Source organism: Lolium rigidum, chromosome 3, assembly GCF_022539505.1.
Source record: "Lolium rigidum isolate FL_2022 chromosome 3, APGP_CSIRO_Lrig_0.1, whole genome shotgun sequence".
Taxonomy (NCBI): Eukaryota; Viridiplantae; Streptophyta; class Magnoliopsida; order Poales; family Poaceae; genus Lolium; species Lolium rigidum.
The window spans coordinates 130,659,356-130,677,214 of record NC_061510.1 but is presented as its reverse complement, the minus strand read 5'-3'; the positions used below and the strand labels follow the sequence as shown (position 1 = coordinate 130,677,214).

Sequence of the window (17,859 nt, the reverse complement as noted above, 5' to 3'; positions counted from 1 at the left end):
CGGGAAAAATGGGAGCGGGAAGACAGGAGGCGGGAAGAAAGAGGCGGGGAGAAAGTGGCGGGAAGAAATTGGCGGGAAAAAATTGGCGGGAAGAAAGAGGCCGGAAGAAATTGGCGGGAAACAATTGGCGGGAAGAAAGAGGCGGGAAGACAGGGAAGAAATGGCGGGAAGACGAGGAGGGAAGAGGGGGTCGGCGGAAAGAGGCGGGAAGAGGGGGCCAACGAACTTTTGAATTGAATTAGTTTTATTTTTATGAATTTTTTGATATATTATATGTATTTTAAACATTTTGAATTGAATTAGTTTTATTTTTATGAATTTTTTGATATATTATATGTATTTTTAACATATTGAATTGAATTAGTTTTATTTTTCTTAATTTTTTGATATATTATTTGTATTTTTAACATATTGAAATGAATTAGTTTTATTTTCCTGATTTTTTTGATATATAATTTGTATTTTTAACATATTGAAATTGAATTAGTTTTATTTTTCTGAATTTTTTGATATATTATTTGTATTTTATGATTCTGAAATGAATTAGTTTTATTTTCTGAATTGAAAAAGAAAAGTAATTTGAAAAAAGACCTTTAGTCGCGGTTGGCCTCGCCAACCGCGACTAAAGGGTCCTTCAGCGGCCTGGAACGAAAACCCGGCGAAAAACCCTTTAGTCGCGGTTGGCGAGGCCAACCGCGACTAAAGGGACCCTTTAGTCGCGGGTCGCCTCCCCAACCGCGACTAAAGGGGGGGCTATATATTTCCGCGCGCCGCCTGCGGTTCACACTTCTTCTTCTTCCTCGCGAACGCCGATCGACAGAGCCTGCTCGTCTCCTCGTCTCCTCGTCGCTCCTCGTCGCTGCCGTCTGCGCCGCTGCCCGCCGCCCCACGTACGTCTCTCTGTCGGCGCCCGCGCGCCGCTCCGTCCCCGCCCGCCGCTCCGTACTGTTGACCCCGCGCGCCGCTCCGTTCCCCGCCCGCCGCTCCGTTGCCGTCCGCCTCCTCCCTCTCGCCCACGGCGCCGCCGCCTGCGATGAACGACGCGCGTCGGCCGCCTCGCTCGCCCGCCCGCCAACGCCGCCCAACGCCGCCTCGCTCGCCCGCCGGCGCCGGCCTCGGATGCCGCGCACGCGCGCGGCCGCGCGCCCCTCTCTCCTTGGACGAGAGATCGTGTGGGCGCCGGCCGCTGTTTTTTTTTAGTTTTTTTGTTCTTTTTAATTTTAACTAGTTAATTAGTTTTAGAAAAACATTAAAATTTGATAATTAACAAAAAAAAGTAAAATTTGATAATTAACAAAAACGTATATAAAACTTGATAATTAACAAAAAAAGTAAAACTTGACAAAAAAAGTAAAAAGTTAAAAAATGTACACGACCCCGCGCGTATACGGAGAGGGGGCGGCGATGCGCCGCCCCCCTCGCCGCCCCCTCCGTATATGTGCGGGCTTTTTTTTTGTTCGCAGCGACGGGGCGGCGCCACCGCCACCGCCGCCCCCCTTTCGCCACCGCCACCGTGCCGGTCTCTCTCTCACCGTCCGTGCTCCTTGCCGCCCTCCTCCTCTCCCCTTCCCGCGCCGCCGGCCGGCCCTCTCTCTCTCACCGCGCACGCGCCGGCCTCGCGTGTAATATGTAACAAATATGTAATATGTAACAAAATTTAACAAAAAATTTACACATGTAATAGTATAATGTAACTAAAATTTTACTAAAATTTAGACTTAATGTAACTAAAATTTTACTTAACAAAATTTAGACTTAATGATCAAAATTTTACTTAACAAAATTTAGACTTAATGATCAAAATTTTAACTTAAGAAAAATTTTACTTAACAAAATTTAGACTTAATGATCAAAATTTTAACTTAACAAAATTTAGACTTAATGATCAAAATTTTAACTTAACATTTTATTTGGGATCGAGAGGGGCGGCGAGGGTTATGTGTCCTCGGCACCGCCACCGCCCTCTCGGTCACCGCCACACCGGTCTCTCGGTCACGCGGTCACTGCGTCCCCCTTTCGCTACCGCCACCGGTCTCTCGGTCACGCGGTCACTGCGTCCCCCCTTTCGCCACCACCATTCTCTCGGTCACGCGAACACTGCGTCCCCCCTCTCGCCTCCCTCGTCGCCCTCTCTCTTTATATGTAGAAGAGATATGATAATGCTGGCATATACACAATTAATTTGTTTTGACTACATGTTTTCAGGACCGACATATGGCGGACGATAGAGCTGACCCGATTATGGACAACTATGATCCGGACGCTGAAGAACAAATCTTCGGCATCATAAAAGGCGATGTTCTATATGTGCCGACCGGACAAGAAGAAGATGATATCGATTCTTATCTGAACCTTGACGGTGAAGATGAAGGGCATGGTCAGCAAGATGGTGCCGAAGAAACGTCGATAAACGACGATAATCTTCAGTTGAAAGTAGCAACCACCTCCGGCGCCGAGGTATATATATATACATTGAGCCTCTGGTGATACAAACTCACCGATTTGAATAAATATGTGTGTACTAACGCGCGCGCCTCTCTTTCTTATTTTAGCCCTCGGCCGGATCGTCGAAACAATCGAGTACGTCGTCGTCAAAGCGTGGCGCAACCAAGACGATGAAAGCGGGAGAAACATGCACCATCGATGTTGTCGACGAAGCAACCGGCAGGCGCTGGAGCCCAGCAAGAACGCCACCAAGTTTGTCGGCCAATGCGGAGCCGTTGTTAGAGACAACGTCTCGATCACCCTCCAGGAGTGGAATGAGCCAAAGAAGGCACGTGTTGGTTTCACTTTTGTCGATAAGAGAACAAAAAAAGATTGCTTCAACAAGCTTATGGAACATTTCGTTCTACCTCCGAAATACCGCAAATACGATGAGGAGGGTAACAAGATTGCGGAAAACAAGAAGAGGCGCAAGCTAGTCAAACAGTTCGCTCTTTCTAGGATGGCCAACGCATTCCGGAAATACAAGCAAAATCTAGCCCATGACTTCGTCAACCAGGGCAAGACTCCGGATTTCAAAGGACAATATGAGAAACTGCAACATGATTGGCCAGAATTTGTGAAGCAAAAGAAATCGGAGCAGTTCCTTGAACTATCGAAAAAAAATAAGGAAAATGCGGCCAAGAAGGAGTACAATCATAAAATGGGGCCAGGAGGGTATCGCTTTTGGCAGCCTAGGTGGGAGAAGATGGAGAACGAGGCCGAGGGCGCGAGGAATCCGTCCGAGTACGGAGGGATGGGACCCAAGGGCCAAAAGCTGGTGGTACGGGCATGGGGGATCGCCGAACCCGGAGACAGGGGAGTGTGTTTACCGGGGCAAAATAATTAAACCCACCCAAAAGCTTATTGAGGCAATGAGGGATGCTCAAGAGGGGAGGATCAAGTTCAACAGAGAGAACGACGCCATGACAAAAGCCCTCGGGAATCCTGAACACGGAGGACGTGTACGAGGCATGGGGCACATTCCGTGGAAAATAGGGTTCCCCCAGAACGATGACCCGTACGGTTACAGAAGCCGTAAGAGAAAGATGGATCGGGATGCAGATGTTGTGGCGAAGTTGGTAACGGAAATGGATGTGATGAAAAAAACCGTGAGTGTACTAGTAGCCGAAAGAGATGCAGCTCGGGCGCAGCATGAAGATCATCCAATGGATCTCGGAAGCCAGCCGCGGAGAAGCAGCGTGGCTTCCACGGAGGCCCCATCGGCTGGTGCACCGACGATCGAAGTTACTGCACCGGAGCCTGCGGTGGTCGAAGTTACTCGCACCGGAGCCTCCTCGCTACCCCGTGGACGATATAAAGGAGATGAAAGCATGTCATCCGTATTATCCTATCGGGAATATGTCCATGAAGGTAGCTATCGGCGGTGCTTTACCACTCGGAGCACTCCACCACAACAACCCCATTCAAGATGGCTATGCTCGTGTCACGGTGGAGGACATAGTCCAAGGGTTTGAGGACACGGACATTGACATTGCTACACCCGAAGGGGCGACAAGACTTGGAGATGTCAAGCGCCAGTTCATTCTATGGCAGAAGAAGTTTATCAAGTTTCCAGGCGAGGCGCCAACAAGTCCACCCCCCTACGGTGGTGGTGGTGGCGGCGGTGGCGGTGGTGGTGCTTCACCTACACCTCCTTCACGAGGGCCGACGCCGCCCCCCAATTCACCTCCGGCGGGTAAGCAGCCGCCGCCCCCTAGTCCGCCCCGGGCGGGTAAGCAGACGCCGCCCCCCATCCACCTCCGGCGAAGAAGCGAAGCAGCAGTCCCGGATTATTAACCCGGACCCTTACGTACCTAAGAAAACAAAGGTACCGGAGGTATCACTGAAGCCTCTCCCCACGAGGCCTTGGGAAAGTAGTGCCGAGGAAGTCGAGGCGGGCGCGGCTGCTGATTTAGAGAAATGGAAGGCGAGCTGCAAGAAGAAAATAGAGGGCGAGCCCAAGCCAGTATATTCCGATGAGCAAAAGAAGTGGGCTAAGTCATTTTTGAACACACCGTCCCAAGCCGCAAAGAATCTGCACTGACGACTATGCACGTAAACTTCGTAGGCAAGCACTCGCGTTCAAGAAGAACCAAGATTTGGCGGAGGCCGAGAAAAAATTAGAAAGGGGGAAAGAAGTTGCCCAGCTCGGGGAACAAAGTAAACAATCGATCGCCCCGCTCATAGTGCAAGCCGCCGGTCCGGATGCCCCCGATATCATAGCAGCTGCGGCAGCACATGGATTGACTGTAGCGAGTGCCAGAGAACAAGCGGCCGACTTAGGTATCACTCTTCGTGCACTGTTAGGCCTTGATGAGGCGCCAATGAAGGACGTAGTTTTTTCATATGTGAAGAATGGCCCTCTCGTCGAGCCTGCGCAGGAAGAGGATCTACCTCGACAAATGAAAGGTCTGCTAAATTGGTACAAGAGTTACATAAAACTTAAAAACGCCAAAGACTATATTTATGCGGAAGTTAGAGTTGAGCATCACTTCAAACATTACTATATAACAATTCATCGGAGTGAATTGTTCCAGCTGTTCAATCTGCGCGACCTCGACAAATCTATCATCAGTTGCTACGTTCTGTAAGTGATTTATTAATTTCTACCCCATCTCGTTCATTGGCTGCACTATATATTGTCCTAACTATCTTGTTGTACTACGCTATTATGCAGAATGAAGAAGCGGGAAATGCAAATAAGGAACATCAATGATGTTGGGTTCATTGACCCACACATCGTTAATTCATATGTGTTAAAACACCACCCCGACGACGTGGAGGAAGACCTGTTTCGGTTTATTAGAAAACAGCAACTCAAAAGTGATATTCTATTTCCTTACCATTTTGGGTGAGTGTTTCGTCTTGAGCACATTCTCTTTTGTTTACTCTCCATGCATGGTATGTGGCTAATCGATGAGTTATATATGCATGACTTGTGCATGTATCGTGTCCGCAGGTTCCACTGGATTCCGATGGTAATTCAAATTCACACCTCCACGGTTCTCGTCCACGACTCTCCGAATATGGATGCGGCGCTTTGGGCCGACATGAGAAAAATGATGCAAAAGTAATTGTTTTCATTCATTTGCGCTCTATATCGATCGGCCTATTTCGTTCATCATTTCCTAATATCAAGTAACTAATTAATAACTCTCTTGTTCATTTAATTTTCTTTGCCTCGTAGGGTTTGGAGACGGTTCGTAAATGAAAAGGTCGGTGAATTCAAAAAAGAGCTACATTTTAAAAGGGCAGTGCGGACGACTGGGGATATTCAGCCACCGGGGACCAATCTATGTGGATACTATGTTTGTGAGAGGATCCGGAGATACACCAATGAGCGGGACCAGTCGGATGAGCTCAACATCAAGAGGAATAACCTCCGGATGACGCTTAGTCCGAAGCTCGCTTCCGACCACTTCGGGAGGAACTAGCTGGATGGTTCGCGAGGGAAGTCATCGATCCTACAGGAAAACACTACGTAGAGGACGTAGAACTATACATGCATTAAATTATGTATGGAAACTTGTTCAAACTTGTATATGGTCATCCGATGATATTGAATATATATTGTATATTCCTCTTAAATTCTTTTTGGTTCTAATTTCAAATTTGTTTGAAATTGTACATTCATATGCATGCATGTACGTAGTACCGTAGAATATGTGAAACTCCTTCAAAATTACAATAAAGCACAAAAGAAATAAAACAATACAAATTAAACAGAAAACATGTTTAGGGGGGGGGGCAGGTTTAGGGGGGCCTAAAACCCTAAACCTGCGGCGGCCTTTAGTCGCGGTCGGCCAGAAGAACCGCGACTAAAGGGCCTCCGCCCCGACGGTCGCCTAGCGCCCACGTGGACGGGCCTTTAGTCGCGGTTCGTAAGCAACCGCGACTAAAGGGGGGGCCTTTAGTCGCGCTACTTTGGTCGCGGTTGCGCAACCGCGACTAATGGGAGTTGCGAACCGCGACCAAAGGCCCTTTTTCCACCCGTGTTCTCATCTATTTTTATCTATCGCGGCACCTGGAGACACAAGTGACTGCCGGGCGGGCAGACGGGCAGTTGATGGCAAGCATGGCACGATCGCGTGAGCGACCAATACTGCATGTTCTTGTGCGTATTGTCTTAATTACGCACCTCTTACGTTATGGTCTGTCGCTGGCAGAAAGGTTTTAGTTTTTTTTAAGTTTATTTTAAGTGTATTTTTTCATGATGGTGATGCGGCGGCTACTTCTTGAATTCAGAATAAGGTCCTCTCTGTCCTATTCTCGCTCTGATGGTGCATCTAGCGCCGGCAGAGGACGTGTGTCCGACGGATCTCCCGTGATCTGATAGGTTTTTGTGTTTGATTGTGGTTTCAGGCTAGTCTCTTCCGATCTGCGGTTATCGTCACTAGCGATGGTTGTTGCTCTGGTGCGTTGGTCCTTTGGAGCCTTTGTACGACGATTTTCCGTCTGTCTACTACAACAAGTTTTGCCTGGCTCCGGTGATGGAGGGCGAGAACGGCGGCGCGCCTTCGGGTAGCGCTAGTGTCTGTAGTAGTCGCTTGGTGGTCCATTGACCTATTCGTGTAATGTTTATTTTTTTAATCATCTTTGTACTGCTGTTTAATTATTGATAGATCAGTGAAATTTTCGCAAAAAATAATGTTAGCTCGTTGCTAAAATCCTAACAATATGTCCGCGTGCAGACCTAGCTAGCTAGCTGGCATGTGATTGAATGAGGATATCTATGTTCTTCTATCGATTCCCAGCTCCAAGTCCACCAGCAAGGTAACATGCGTCTGCCTGCCGCGATTAGTTGAGCAGCAAACCGAGCAAGCGCGTGAGCATAAATGCACCGGCACCAAATCGATCAACATGCATGGCCACTCCCGCCTGCTAGCTGCAACAGGGGCATTCTTCTTCCTGTGTGTAGCAAGTCGTCGCGCGATGGGGCCCCGCGCTGCTCGTGCCTGCGACTGCGCTAACATGCCTTCCTCTTCCCCTTCGCCTCCAAGCTCAATCCATCGCCGTTGAGAGTTGCGAGACTCCAGCTAGCTTATCCCTCAGCCAACTACCCGCATTAAATCTACGCACCCAGATACATTTTCGCTCCAATCTCCGGTTCTCCACTGTCGTCCAGTCCACTTGATCGGGTTAGCTCAGGTGCTATATAAGCAACGCAACGTACTTCGCCTCAAGCATCGATCCATCACAGCAGCAACAGCTTAACCCAGTCCAGTACTCCAGCTAGCTTCTCATGGGGCGGCCGGCGAGGTGTGTGCGCGTCTTGGCGCTCGCGGCATTGGCCGTTGCGCTTGTCCTCGGAGTGGCCGTTGAGGGGCGGCTCTTGGAGAAGCAGAACTTGGGCGGCGGAGGAGGCTTCGGGGGAGGGGCCGGATTTGGTGGTGGAGGTGGTCTTGGTGGTGGTGGCGGCCTTGGAGGAGGAGGTGGCGCCGGTGGCGGCCTTGGTGGAGGACTTGGCCAGGGTGGAGGTCTTGGCGGTGGGTTTGGAGGCGGCAAAGGATTAGGAGGTGGTCTTGGTGGAGGTGGTGGTTTTGGCGGTGGTGCGGGTGGTGGGCTTGGTGGAGGTCTTGGGCATGGTGGTGGTCTTGGTGGAGGGCTTGGCCATGGAGGCGGTCTCGGTGGAGGTGGCGGCCTCGGTGGTGGCGGCGGCCTAGGCGGTGGATCTGGTGGTGGACTCGGTGGAGGGCTCGGTCATGGGGGTGGTCTTGGTGGAGGTGGCGGCCTTGGTGGTGGTGGCGGTCTAGGTGGTGGAGCCGGAGGTGGTCTCGGTGGTGGTGCTGGAGGAGGTGGTGGACTTGGTGGTGGCGCCGGGGGAGGTGGTGGTCTAGGTGGTGGAGCAGGAGGCGGTCTTGGTGGTGGGGCTGGAGGTGGTCTCGGTGGTGGTGCAGGTGGAGGCGGTGGACTCGGTGGCGGCGCTGGAGGAGGTGGCGGACTAGGCGGTGGCGCAGGAGGCGGTCTTGGTGGTGGTCTTGGTGGTGGTGCAGGTGGAGGAGGCGGACTCGGTGGCGGTGCTGGAGGAGGTGGCGGACTAGGTGGTGGTGCAGGAGGCGGTCTTGGTGGCGGAGCTGGAGGTGGTCTTGGCGGTGGTGCAGGTGGAGGAGGTGGGCTTGGAGGAGGCGCTGGAGGAGGTGGCGGATTAGGCGGTGGCTCGGGTGGCGGTCTTGGTGGTGGTTCTGGAGGTGGTTTTGGTGGTGGCGCCGGTGGAGGAGGCGGACTCGGTGGTGGTGGCGGTGCCGGAGCTGGTGGTGGCTTTGGAGGTGGCAAAGGTGGTGGTTTCGGCGGAGGATTTGGTGCAGGAGGTGGCGCCGGGGGTGGCGGCGGCTTGGGTGGTGGAGGCGGGGGAGGTTTTGGAGGTGGCGGTGGCATCGGTGGAGGACACTGAGAAATATCAGAGAATTGGGTGACTTATGCATAGTCACGACATCGGATATATATTTATATAGGTGACCATATATGAACGATTAAGCTTGAGAAAATATATGTTTACAATGTATTATATGTTTAAAGTTACTTATTTATCATCTTCCGAAAGTAATAAAGTCATTGGGAGTTTTTACATATCATCGATGATTATGTCTCTGTTTCACTTAGTGTTCTTGGAGGCTGGCTCTTTTTGACTACCTAAAAATGTAGAGTGTTATAAGAATCCATGGTGTCCATTTTCAAGTTAAAAAATGAATAAGTAGAGTCGAAGATACAGACAATGAGCACATGCTTTATATTGGACAGTAATTAATAGACAGATTGCCAAAATTGAACTTAAATGATTTCTCGTACATTTGTTGTACTTATGTAACGGATTACTTCTTGCACATCCATGCCTGCAGCATTGTCTATTCTCCAGAACTGTTTTTCGTTTCTCAAATACTAAAGCACCTGAAAGTTGGGAGTAGAATGAAGGGATATAACCACACAAGTTAATTACAAAGTTTGTCACTTCTAACCAGTAATTAACATTCACAAGTTAGAGTTCAGAAACAGCAAATTAAACCTGTCAGGGTCCTATTACAAGAGATCCATCGTTGAGGCTCAATTAGATTTTACACATTACTGGGGAAGGGATTACACATTACAACCAGGAGTATCAAGCAACAAGTGTACACGTTCCCAGAGCACGTTTTGGAGGAGGCGGCGGCATCGGTGGAGGACACTGAAAAACATCAAGAAATTGGGTAACTTATACATGAGTCACCACATCGGATATATATTCATATAGGTGACCATATATGAATGATTAAGCTTGAGCAAATGTATGTTTACAATGTATTATATGTTTAAAGTTACTTATTTATCATCCTCCAAAAGTAATAAAGTCATTGGGAGTTTTTGCATGTCGTTGATGATCAATCATCTCTCTATTTCACTTAGTGTTCTTGAGGCTAGCTCTTTTTCACTTCCTAAAATTATAGAGAGAAAAATGCTAAGAATACATGGTCTTCATTTTCAAGTTAAAAAATGAATAAGAACAGTCGAAGATACAGAAAAGGAGCACATGCTTGATATTGGACAGTAATAGACAGATTGCTAAAACTGAACATAATTAATTGCTCGTATAGTGGTTGTGCTTTTTTTTTTAGATCTTATTGGTTGAACTTATGGAACGGATTAGGTAATATGTATCGGATTTCTTGCACATCCATATATGTCTGCAGCATTGTCTATCCTTCAGAACTGTTTTTCGTTTCTCAGATACTAAAGCACCTGAAAGTTGGGACTAGAATGAAGGATATAACCACACAAGTTAATTACAAAGTCTGTCACTTCTAACCAGTAATTAACACTCGCAAGTTAGAGTTCAGAAACAGCAAACCTGTCATGGTCCTATTACAAGAGATCCATCGTTGAGGCTCAATTAGATTTTACACATCACGGAGGTAAGGGAAGACACATTACAACAAGGAGTATCAAGCAACAAGTGTACAAGTTCCCAGAGCACGCAAAAGTATGTACTACTGTATCATGTGATCAGTAGTAGAAGGCCGGGAGCCAGTCCTTGCCGTCGATGAAGTCGACGGTGAGGAACTTGGCCGCGTCCGCCGGGCTGAGCTGCCGCGACCACGGCACGCGCTTCGACGCGTCGGCGCCCGGCCCGGTGCAGTTGAACTCCGCGAGCATCAAATTGCTGCAGATTAGCATACCGATTGTTTCAGACAAGAATTTCGATTCATCATGCAATCGATCATTGTTATGTTTTGTTTGCGTGTACGTACTCTTTGCTGCCCGTGTATCCGTAGTCCGTCCAGCCGGCCGGGTTGATGGTCTTGGAGAGGTAGGTGTCGGCGAAGACGACGCGCGAGTAGGCCTCGTTGGCGCGGCCGAGGTAGACCTCCCCGACGCCGTACACCTTGCCCTTGAGGAACACGAAGCCGCCGGCGGCGCTCTCCTCCTTGCGATCGCTCGCCGTGATGGAACCCAGGATCTCCGTCCGCCGGTCGGGCTTCACGAAGATCTCCGCGCACTGCAGGCATGTACAAGACGGCCGATGTCACTTAACGTTCATGGCATGTACGTGTTCGTTCCAATTCGTTCGTGCCATGGTGTGTGCTTGCCTGGAATATGGACTGGCCGCCGCCGAAGATGAAGTCGATGTTGCCCTGGATGTAGCAGCTCTCGTAGTAGTGGCGGCCGGCCTGGTCGAAGAGGGTGTGGTGGGGGCTGTAGAAGGCGCAGTGGTAGAAGGCCACCTTGTCGCCGCCGACCATGGCCGCCACCGTGCGGATCTCCGGGCTGTTCGGCAGCCCCGCGCGGGCCGCATTCTGGACGTAGAAAATAAATTCAATCAAGGTTCTTCAGATAAAACTGTGCATGCTAGAGATGCATCAGGCTGACAGTAAAGAAGGAGAGGTAAAGATCGAGGAGCATACCCTGAAGCTAAGGCCGAAGACGATGACGTTGTCCGCATGCACGGCGAACGTGGCGGACTCGGCGTTGTGAGGCGAGGCCGACTCGAAGGAGATTGAGGTCCGGCCCTTGCCGTTGCCCCTGACGAAGATGAACGGCTTGGTCTCCTGGATCACAACTTTCTCCCTGCATCCGAACGCATTCGTGTTGTTAAAACATCTAGAGCCAAAGAGAATTCAAATGTCCAAATGCGCACGCGTGCGTGTATACGTACGTGTAAACGCCGGAGCGGATGTGGACGATGACCCACTCGGTGTTCCCCTCGGGCACGGCGTCGATGGCGGACTGGATGGTCTTGAACTCGTCGTTGGGGCCGACGATCAGGGTGCGCTTGGCGTCGATCTTGGTGGTGAGGAGGGGGCCGTTGACGACGTCGTTGCTCTTCTTGGCGAGCTTCGAGTGCGCATCGCAGAGAACCGCCGCCGCGGCGAAGAGGCAGGGGAGGAGGAGGAGGCTACGCCGGGCCATCATTGGGTGCGCGTGGGTTCTGCAAGAATTGCTTAGCTACTTCCTAGCGCAATGCAGGGGAGAGGGCTCTTAACGGGGTGCTCTGTTTCTGGCCGTTCGCTGCCGGTGTGCAGCGGAAGGCTAGGAGGGATAATCGGGGGGCACGCATGCTCATGTCTGAAGCAACCGCTTGGTTAAAAACTGCAAAAAACAGTCTTTGTTTCGATGGGCTTGTCAGGCCCATGGGCTAATTTTGTACCGTGATAGGCTTGTAGTATATCGGATTTATATTCTCCTATTGGCTGGCCAACCGATTGAAATCTGGAGAAATGTCATCCGAAAAAATCCGACCTTTGAGAAGGTGTAGATCCCACGTTTCTAACGCATGAAGTGTCTTGTTTTTTTCGAAATGGAGGAAACACCCAGCCTCTTCATCGAAACAATGCACATAATTATTTTATTAGCTTTACAAAATTAAGATGAAACCACCTTCTTGGCGATAACAATCGCTACACATACAGTACAACCTTGATAAAGGGATGTCCGTGATCACAACCATATGCCCTGACCGCCCACCAACATGCATCATCTTAACTGGCCTACCGGTCTAGGCTCTTTGTATGCACATCATGTGCATGCTACAGAAGTCACCGCAGCCGCCTTCCGCAACCCATCTTTATGACATGGATCTATGTGTTGACATTGTTAGACCTTCCGTCGACGTCGCCACGATGCCTGACAACACCACCACCATGTGCGTGTCTATCATCACGCGCCGCTGTCAAGACCCCACTAAGCCACGCCGCTGAGATTCGCCATCGTCGATGCGCTAGAAACAAAAATACCGCTCCACCATGAGCCCATCCACTGGTCCCTCGTGGCGATGCACACCTCCAAGATTAATGCCACCAAGGGGGAACAATGTAGGAGCGCCACCATCATCCGATCCATGGATCTAGGGTTTCCCCTGGATGATAGAGGAATGAGATGGGAGCTTCACCTCAATGAAGCCTTCGCGAACACACGAGACATCGACACCACCGGCTCCGGCCGAAGGCCAAAACTTAGGGTTTTCACCCAGATCTTCCACGCCATGTCTCCGTTCAGCCACATGTGCATCAGGAGCAACCAAGCTGACCACCTTCGACGAAAGGTGGCGGCCACCCGACATCTAGTGTCACATAGATGAGACCGCTACTGCCATCACTGCACCGGTGCAAGACGCCACTAGCACGGTCGAGGGCCAGGGGACCCCGTCACCACCTCCAAGCCTGGTTGCATCTAGGTCCACATTTCGGAATTTTTCAGACTAACAAAATAAGCTTAATTGGGACACCAGAAGGTCAAGGGGGTGGAAACTAGGCCTAGTGGCGCGTCCACCCTCTAAGGGTGCGCCACCAGGGGCCGTTTCCCCCTCCACCATCCGATCAACATCAATCTTGCGCCCACGGACTCCGTTTGACCTAAAAACCCCTATATATACGACCCCCAGGGTTTCCTCGAGTAGACGGCGGCGGAGATCAAAAACACATAAACAGAGAGTCAGCAGGCCGCCGCCGATGGAGATTAGAGGGGGGAATCAATGTCGGAATCGTCTATGGTGGACTCCACCCTCCTATGACATGGTCATCATCATCATCTTCATCAACACCCTCAACACCATCTTCATCTACCCTTTGTAATCTCTTGGCAAACATGATGTGTGAGGCAATCTATCGTTTTCCCATGATGTATTGTACCTCTATATCTTTGTTTGAGTAGTGACTTGTTCTTGGCAATTGTGAGATAATTTTTTGATTGGTTACATATAAGTATTTGTTATCTTCTATGCGCACTTCTGCTCTGCCCCAGAGGTGGTAGGTTTACGCACTGATCTTTGTTCTATGACATTGTTTTATGAGATCTGATCTTAATATATTTGTGAGATGTATTGATAGATGCATATTGTGTACTCCGTTCTTAAGTTTGTGTTCTAATCCAACATCTATGCAAGAGCGTGTGTGGGGTGATGTGTGTGTTAGATGTAGTAGCAGGGTTTTAGTGATTGGATAGTGACAATATGTTCATGATCTACTATGACTTTGCCTTTCTTTTGCTACCTCAATAGGGATAAAGTGAATGCATGTGCTATGTTCATCATGTGATAGTAATGATGATCTTGTTTGTTCAAGGTAGCATATTTGATATTCAAACTTCATGTCAAAATACTTATGCTATGCTCTGTTAATTCTTAATACAAGATTGATGAAGTTTCATTCTTGTACAACCTAAGAGAGGTGTGTTGCATCATCTCTATGTTAGAACGTGCTGCCCATATTAATTCTGATCTTACATATAATATTATTTGTACCTTCATATCTCATTGATGAATTGCTTTTTGTCCACCACAACTTTACGAGAGAATAGTCAAGTGAACCCATGAACCCCGGTCCACTTGTTATCATCAGAAACACATTTATATTGCATTTACATTGTTTTCTATTTGCTGCACTATTTTATTTCGAAAATACAAAAATATTTATCTTTCTTATTTGCATCCAAAACACCAAAAATAATCAAGCCTTTTATAGTTTTTACTTAGTTGCTTTGTCTAGTTTAATTTACTACTTGTTTATTACTACTTGTGTTATTTACTTACACGAAACCTTGAGCTTGACAACCACACGGTGGAGTTGGGGACACAAGGCATTTATTTCACTTGCAGGATTGCTTGAAGAAGAGAGAAGAGTATACTCTTTCATCCAGTTCCCGAGAGTTCGATATAAACCCTCGAGTCACCCTTTTGAGGAAAATACTTCACTGACGCAACACTCTGCACTTGGAGTCTCAACGTCATCACGGTGGCAGAAGGGTGGGACAAGAAGAAGGCCGGTATGGTTGCGATTGAACCTACGCAGGCGTGGATCTGGTGGTTAGGGACGTCCATGATGGCGAATGAGGGACGCGACAAGACTAGAAGAGGCGGGGGAAGGGAGATCAGTGGCGGTGGCATGGGCGCTTGAGGCGCGGAGCTAAATGTTCCATCCCACCAACTACCGTGATTCTATCTTGGGAGCGGGAAATGCCAGCGGCGGACCCAGCTATATCCATGTTTCTGCGCCCAATTCCCTATAGCCCGATAAATATTTTCGAGTCAGGCCTTTTCGGGGCTCTTGTCGGGATGGTTTTAGCCCAAAAACCAGATACATATACGGGCGGTTATAATTGGGGCCATGCAGCTGAAACCTTCTACAGTTCCTCTAAGATGTGTTGTTTGGCCCTTCGACTCCATACTTTAGCATACCAATTTGAGTTAAGGTGGCAACACATGTTTTTTATATGTTCTGAACTATGCTCACACACATTGGCCACAAAATTAATGCTAATGTTTGTGCTCTCTTAGCGTGCATCCAAAGTGTTCTCCAAGTTCGTTTTTATACAAAATGTATTCTCATTTTCAATCTCAGCGACCATATAAAATAGGCAACCTTTATCAGTGCACACAACAATCACTATATCCCTACGTTTTCGGTGATATTTGTAATGTCTCAACTCAGATATGTTGGAAGCTATAGGAGCTCTGATAAAGTGGTAGACATTAATGAATCACAACTTGTTGTAGAGTTGCTAAGGCAGGACAACCCTTGCCTCAACATACCAAATTCTTCACTGCCTCTTCTTTCTCCTCCTTGTGAAAATTTCCCTTCATGATTGTCTTCATAAGTGTCACCCAAATCACCGGGGTTGTTGTAGATGAGAGCACAAATATAAGCATGTTGCCAACCAATGGATCATAATGTGATCTAATTATTGTTTTTTTCTCACTGCCTTTAAGTTCTCTCCGAAGTAGTCAAGTTTAGACACACAATTAGATTTAGAATCATATTTATCATCATATATCGCTCCCACATTTGTATCCCTTCATAGTGCAAAAAATGGTCTTCTATTTGCCTCTTCAACTCTTTTGTTCTTCTGAATTAGCTTGAGTTCTTCTCTAATCCCTTTTTTATGCTCTTCAAGTTTATATGGCCTAACGTCATACTCAAAGTTTTCTTCTTCAATCTTATCTAATATGTGCCATGGTGGCGTACCTCCGAATAGTCAATATCTACTAGATAAAGTTCATGTCCAATATTTTCATTAGAAAAAAATCATCACACCATCACCAACAACTTACTTCATTAACAGGAAATTTCTCTTCACGAGCGTCCTCGTCCAAATTAGATGGCGGTGCGGCATTGTACCAATTCATAACATAAAATTTAGTACTTCAGGTGGCTCAAATCTTTTATGCATCCACTCAATCTTTGCCATGATATCAAGTAGCTCCCAATGTTTTAGGATATTGAAAATATTTAGTGGCATTTGGTGAATTCAACCACAAATGTGGTTGTTATATACTATTCAGTCTTTGAAGGAAGAAAAAAATTGGATTTTTGCGAAGCATTCTCAACATCAACACAAGATGTTGGTCTCACAAGCGTAGCTATTTTGTGAAGCTTTTGTAACGTCAACACATTTTCACAGGGGAAAGATTAATTTCAATATGTTTTTCTATTTGATAAGAATTTTTAATTTTAGCTGCAAGTTTGCACACACCATCCTCCTCCTACATCTAACCCAACTTCAGTTGATCTCCCAAAGTAACAACATATATATAGTACTTGGATATGAACTCAATTAGGCAAGTATTGTACCCACACCTGCTACTCAATCAAAATTCAAAAGGCCACTTGCACAATAATGTAGTAGTCCATGAAAGAAAATAAGGCACAAGTAACAACTCTCAAGTAACCATAAAAAATGCGTGAACAATTACCACATCACTTGCTCACTCAACCACTGCCCTCTGAATTGACTTTGCATGCTCCAAAACAATGCAAATCCCACATGTGATTGGCCCTTTGGCTCGCTGGCCACCCTTTTTCTTTTATCAGCATACGACATTCACTCTCTATCGTGCATCAACTTCTCAACCCCTTGTGATGAAAGCAAAAGTTGATGCGAACATGCTAATATCCTCAAGAACAGATGATATTTCCTGCCAACGTGACTTATCTTCACAGTGACACACATTCATTTATCATGACACAACTTGTGTCCATCACGAGACTGATTTACCCTCGTGCATGACGACACATTGAATACCGTTACCCTAAATTGAGCTAAAATACTATAAATTTATTAAAAATGACCTTAAATTATACCAAATCTAGGACAATGTTATAAAATGCTACCAAACTCACAAAAACCATAAATGCATAAAATGGGCTAGAATGCTCTAAATCTAGTTAAAAGCTATAAAATACTATCTTAAATAGATGTACCACATAGTCTTACAAAGGCTTTGATCAACCACATTGTCTTAACAAAAGACACATTAATTGAATAGTTTTTAACACGTATAGATCCACCAAGTCTTAAAAACATACAAACTAACAACATGTATCAACTTCAATTGTTTCCAAATGCATCTACATAAGTCCTCTTTTTTTTGTGCTAATTCTTCTAGTATAATTAGAATATTTAGCACCAAATGCTCTTGGTGCAGATAAACCTCTTGAACCTATAGTTCCTAATGCTATTGATGGCCATGGTGGTGTTGTTGATGGTGCTCTTGGATCTCTTGTTGCTCTTGCTGAAGAAGTAGGAGTTAAAGTAGTGGTACCTAGATCGAAGAAGTAGGATTTGGAGTAGTGGAAGGTGAAGAAAAAGCTGATGAAGCACCCAAAATATTACAAGTTATGCTGCCTATCGGCGTAGATAAGAAAAACTAGAAAGTACTCATGGTAATGTAGATAGATGAAATAGACTCTAGTCTTACTTTTATGTTACCTTTCGATGACCCACCCCCATATGTAGCTTTGGCCTCAAATATTTGTCATAGTTGGTGAACCTTTGACTTTGTTTTTTGTGGCCAATCAATAAGTTAATTATAAAGGCATGAACCAATTAAGAAGTCATTTGTTTACATCATTTATACAGAAAAATAGGCTAGATAATCTGAGGTTTAGACTTGGATGCTCAACTAGCACTTTT

At 47.1% G+C, this 17,859-nt stretch overlaps 1 protein-coding gene across 1 annotated transcript; it reads right to left on the bottom strand.

The window, feature by feature from the left end:
• Nucleotides 1-10,458: 10,458 nt before the first annotated feature.
• On the bottom strand, nt 10,459-11,862 carry LOC124698826 (probable pectinesterase 67). The gene is made up of 5 exons (XM_047231242.1): nt 11,609-11,862; nt 11,358-11,520; nt 11,043-11,249; nt 10,704-10,951; nt 10,459-10,615 (listed from the first exon to the last, which is right to left on the bottom strand). The coding sequence occupies exons 1-5, from the start codon at nt 11,860-11,862 to the stop codon at nt 10,459-10,461; spliced, it is 1,029 nt and encodes a 342-aa protein (XP_047087198.1).
• Between the last annotated feature and the right edge of the window lie 5,997 nt (nt 11,863-17,859).

Bases quoted from the DNA above. Each gene is read 5' to 3' on its own strand.
- LOC124698826 (XM_047231242.1), bottom strand. From the start codon at position 11,862: ATGGCCCGGCGTAGCCTCCTCCTCCTCCCCTGCCTCTTCGCCGCGGCG. The intron at 10,952-11,042 runs GCAAGCACACAC...ACATGCCTGCAG, and splicing joins GCGGCCAGTCCATATTCCAG to TGCGCGGAGATCTTCGTGAA. The intron at 10,616-10,703 runs GTACGTACACGC...GCTAATCTGCAG, and splicing joins GGATACACGGGCAGCAAAGA to CAATTTGATGCTCGCGGAGT.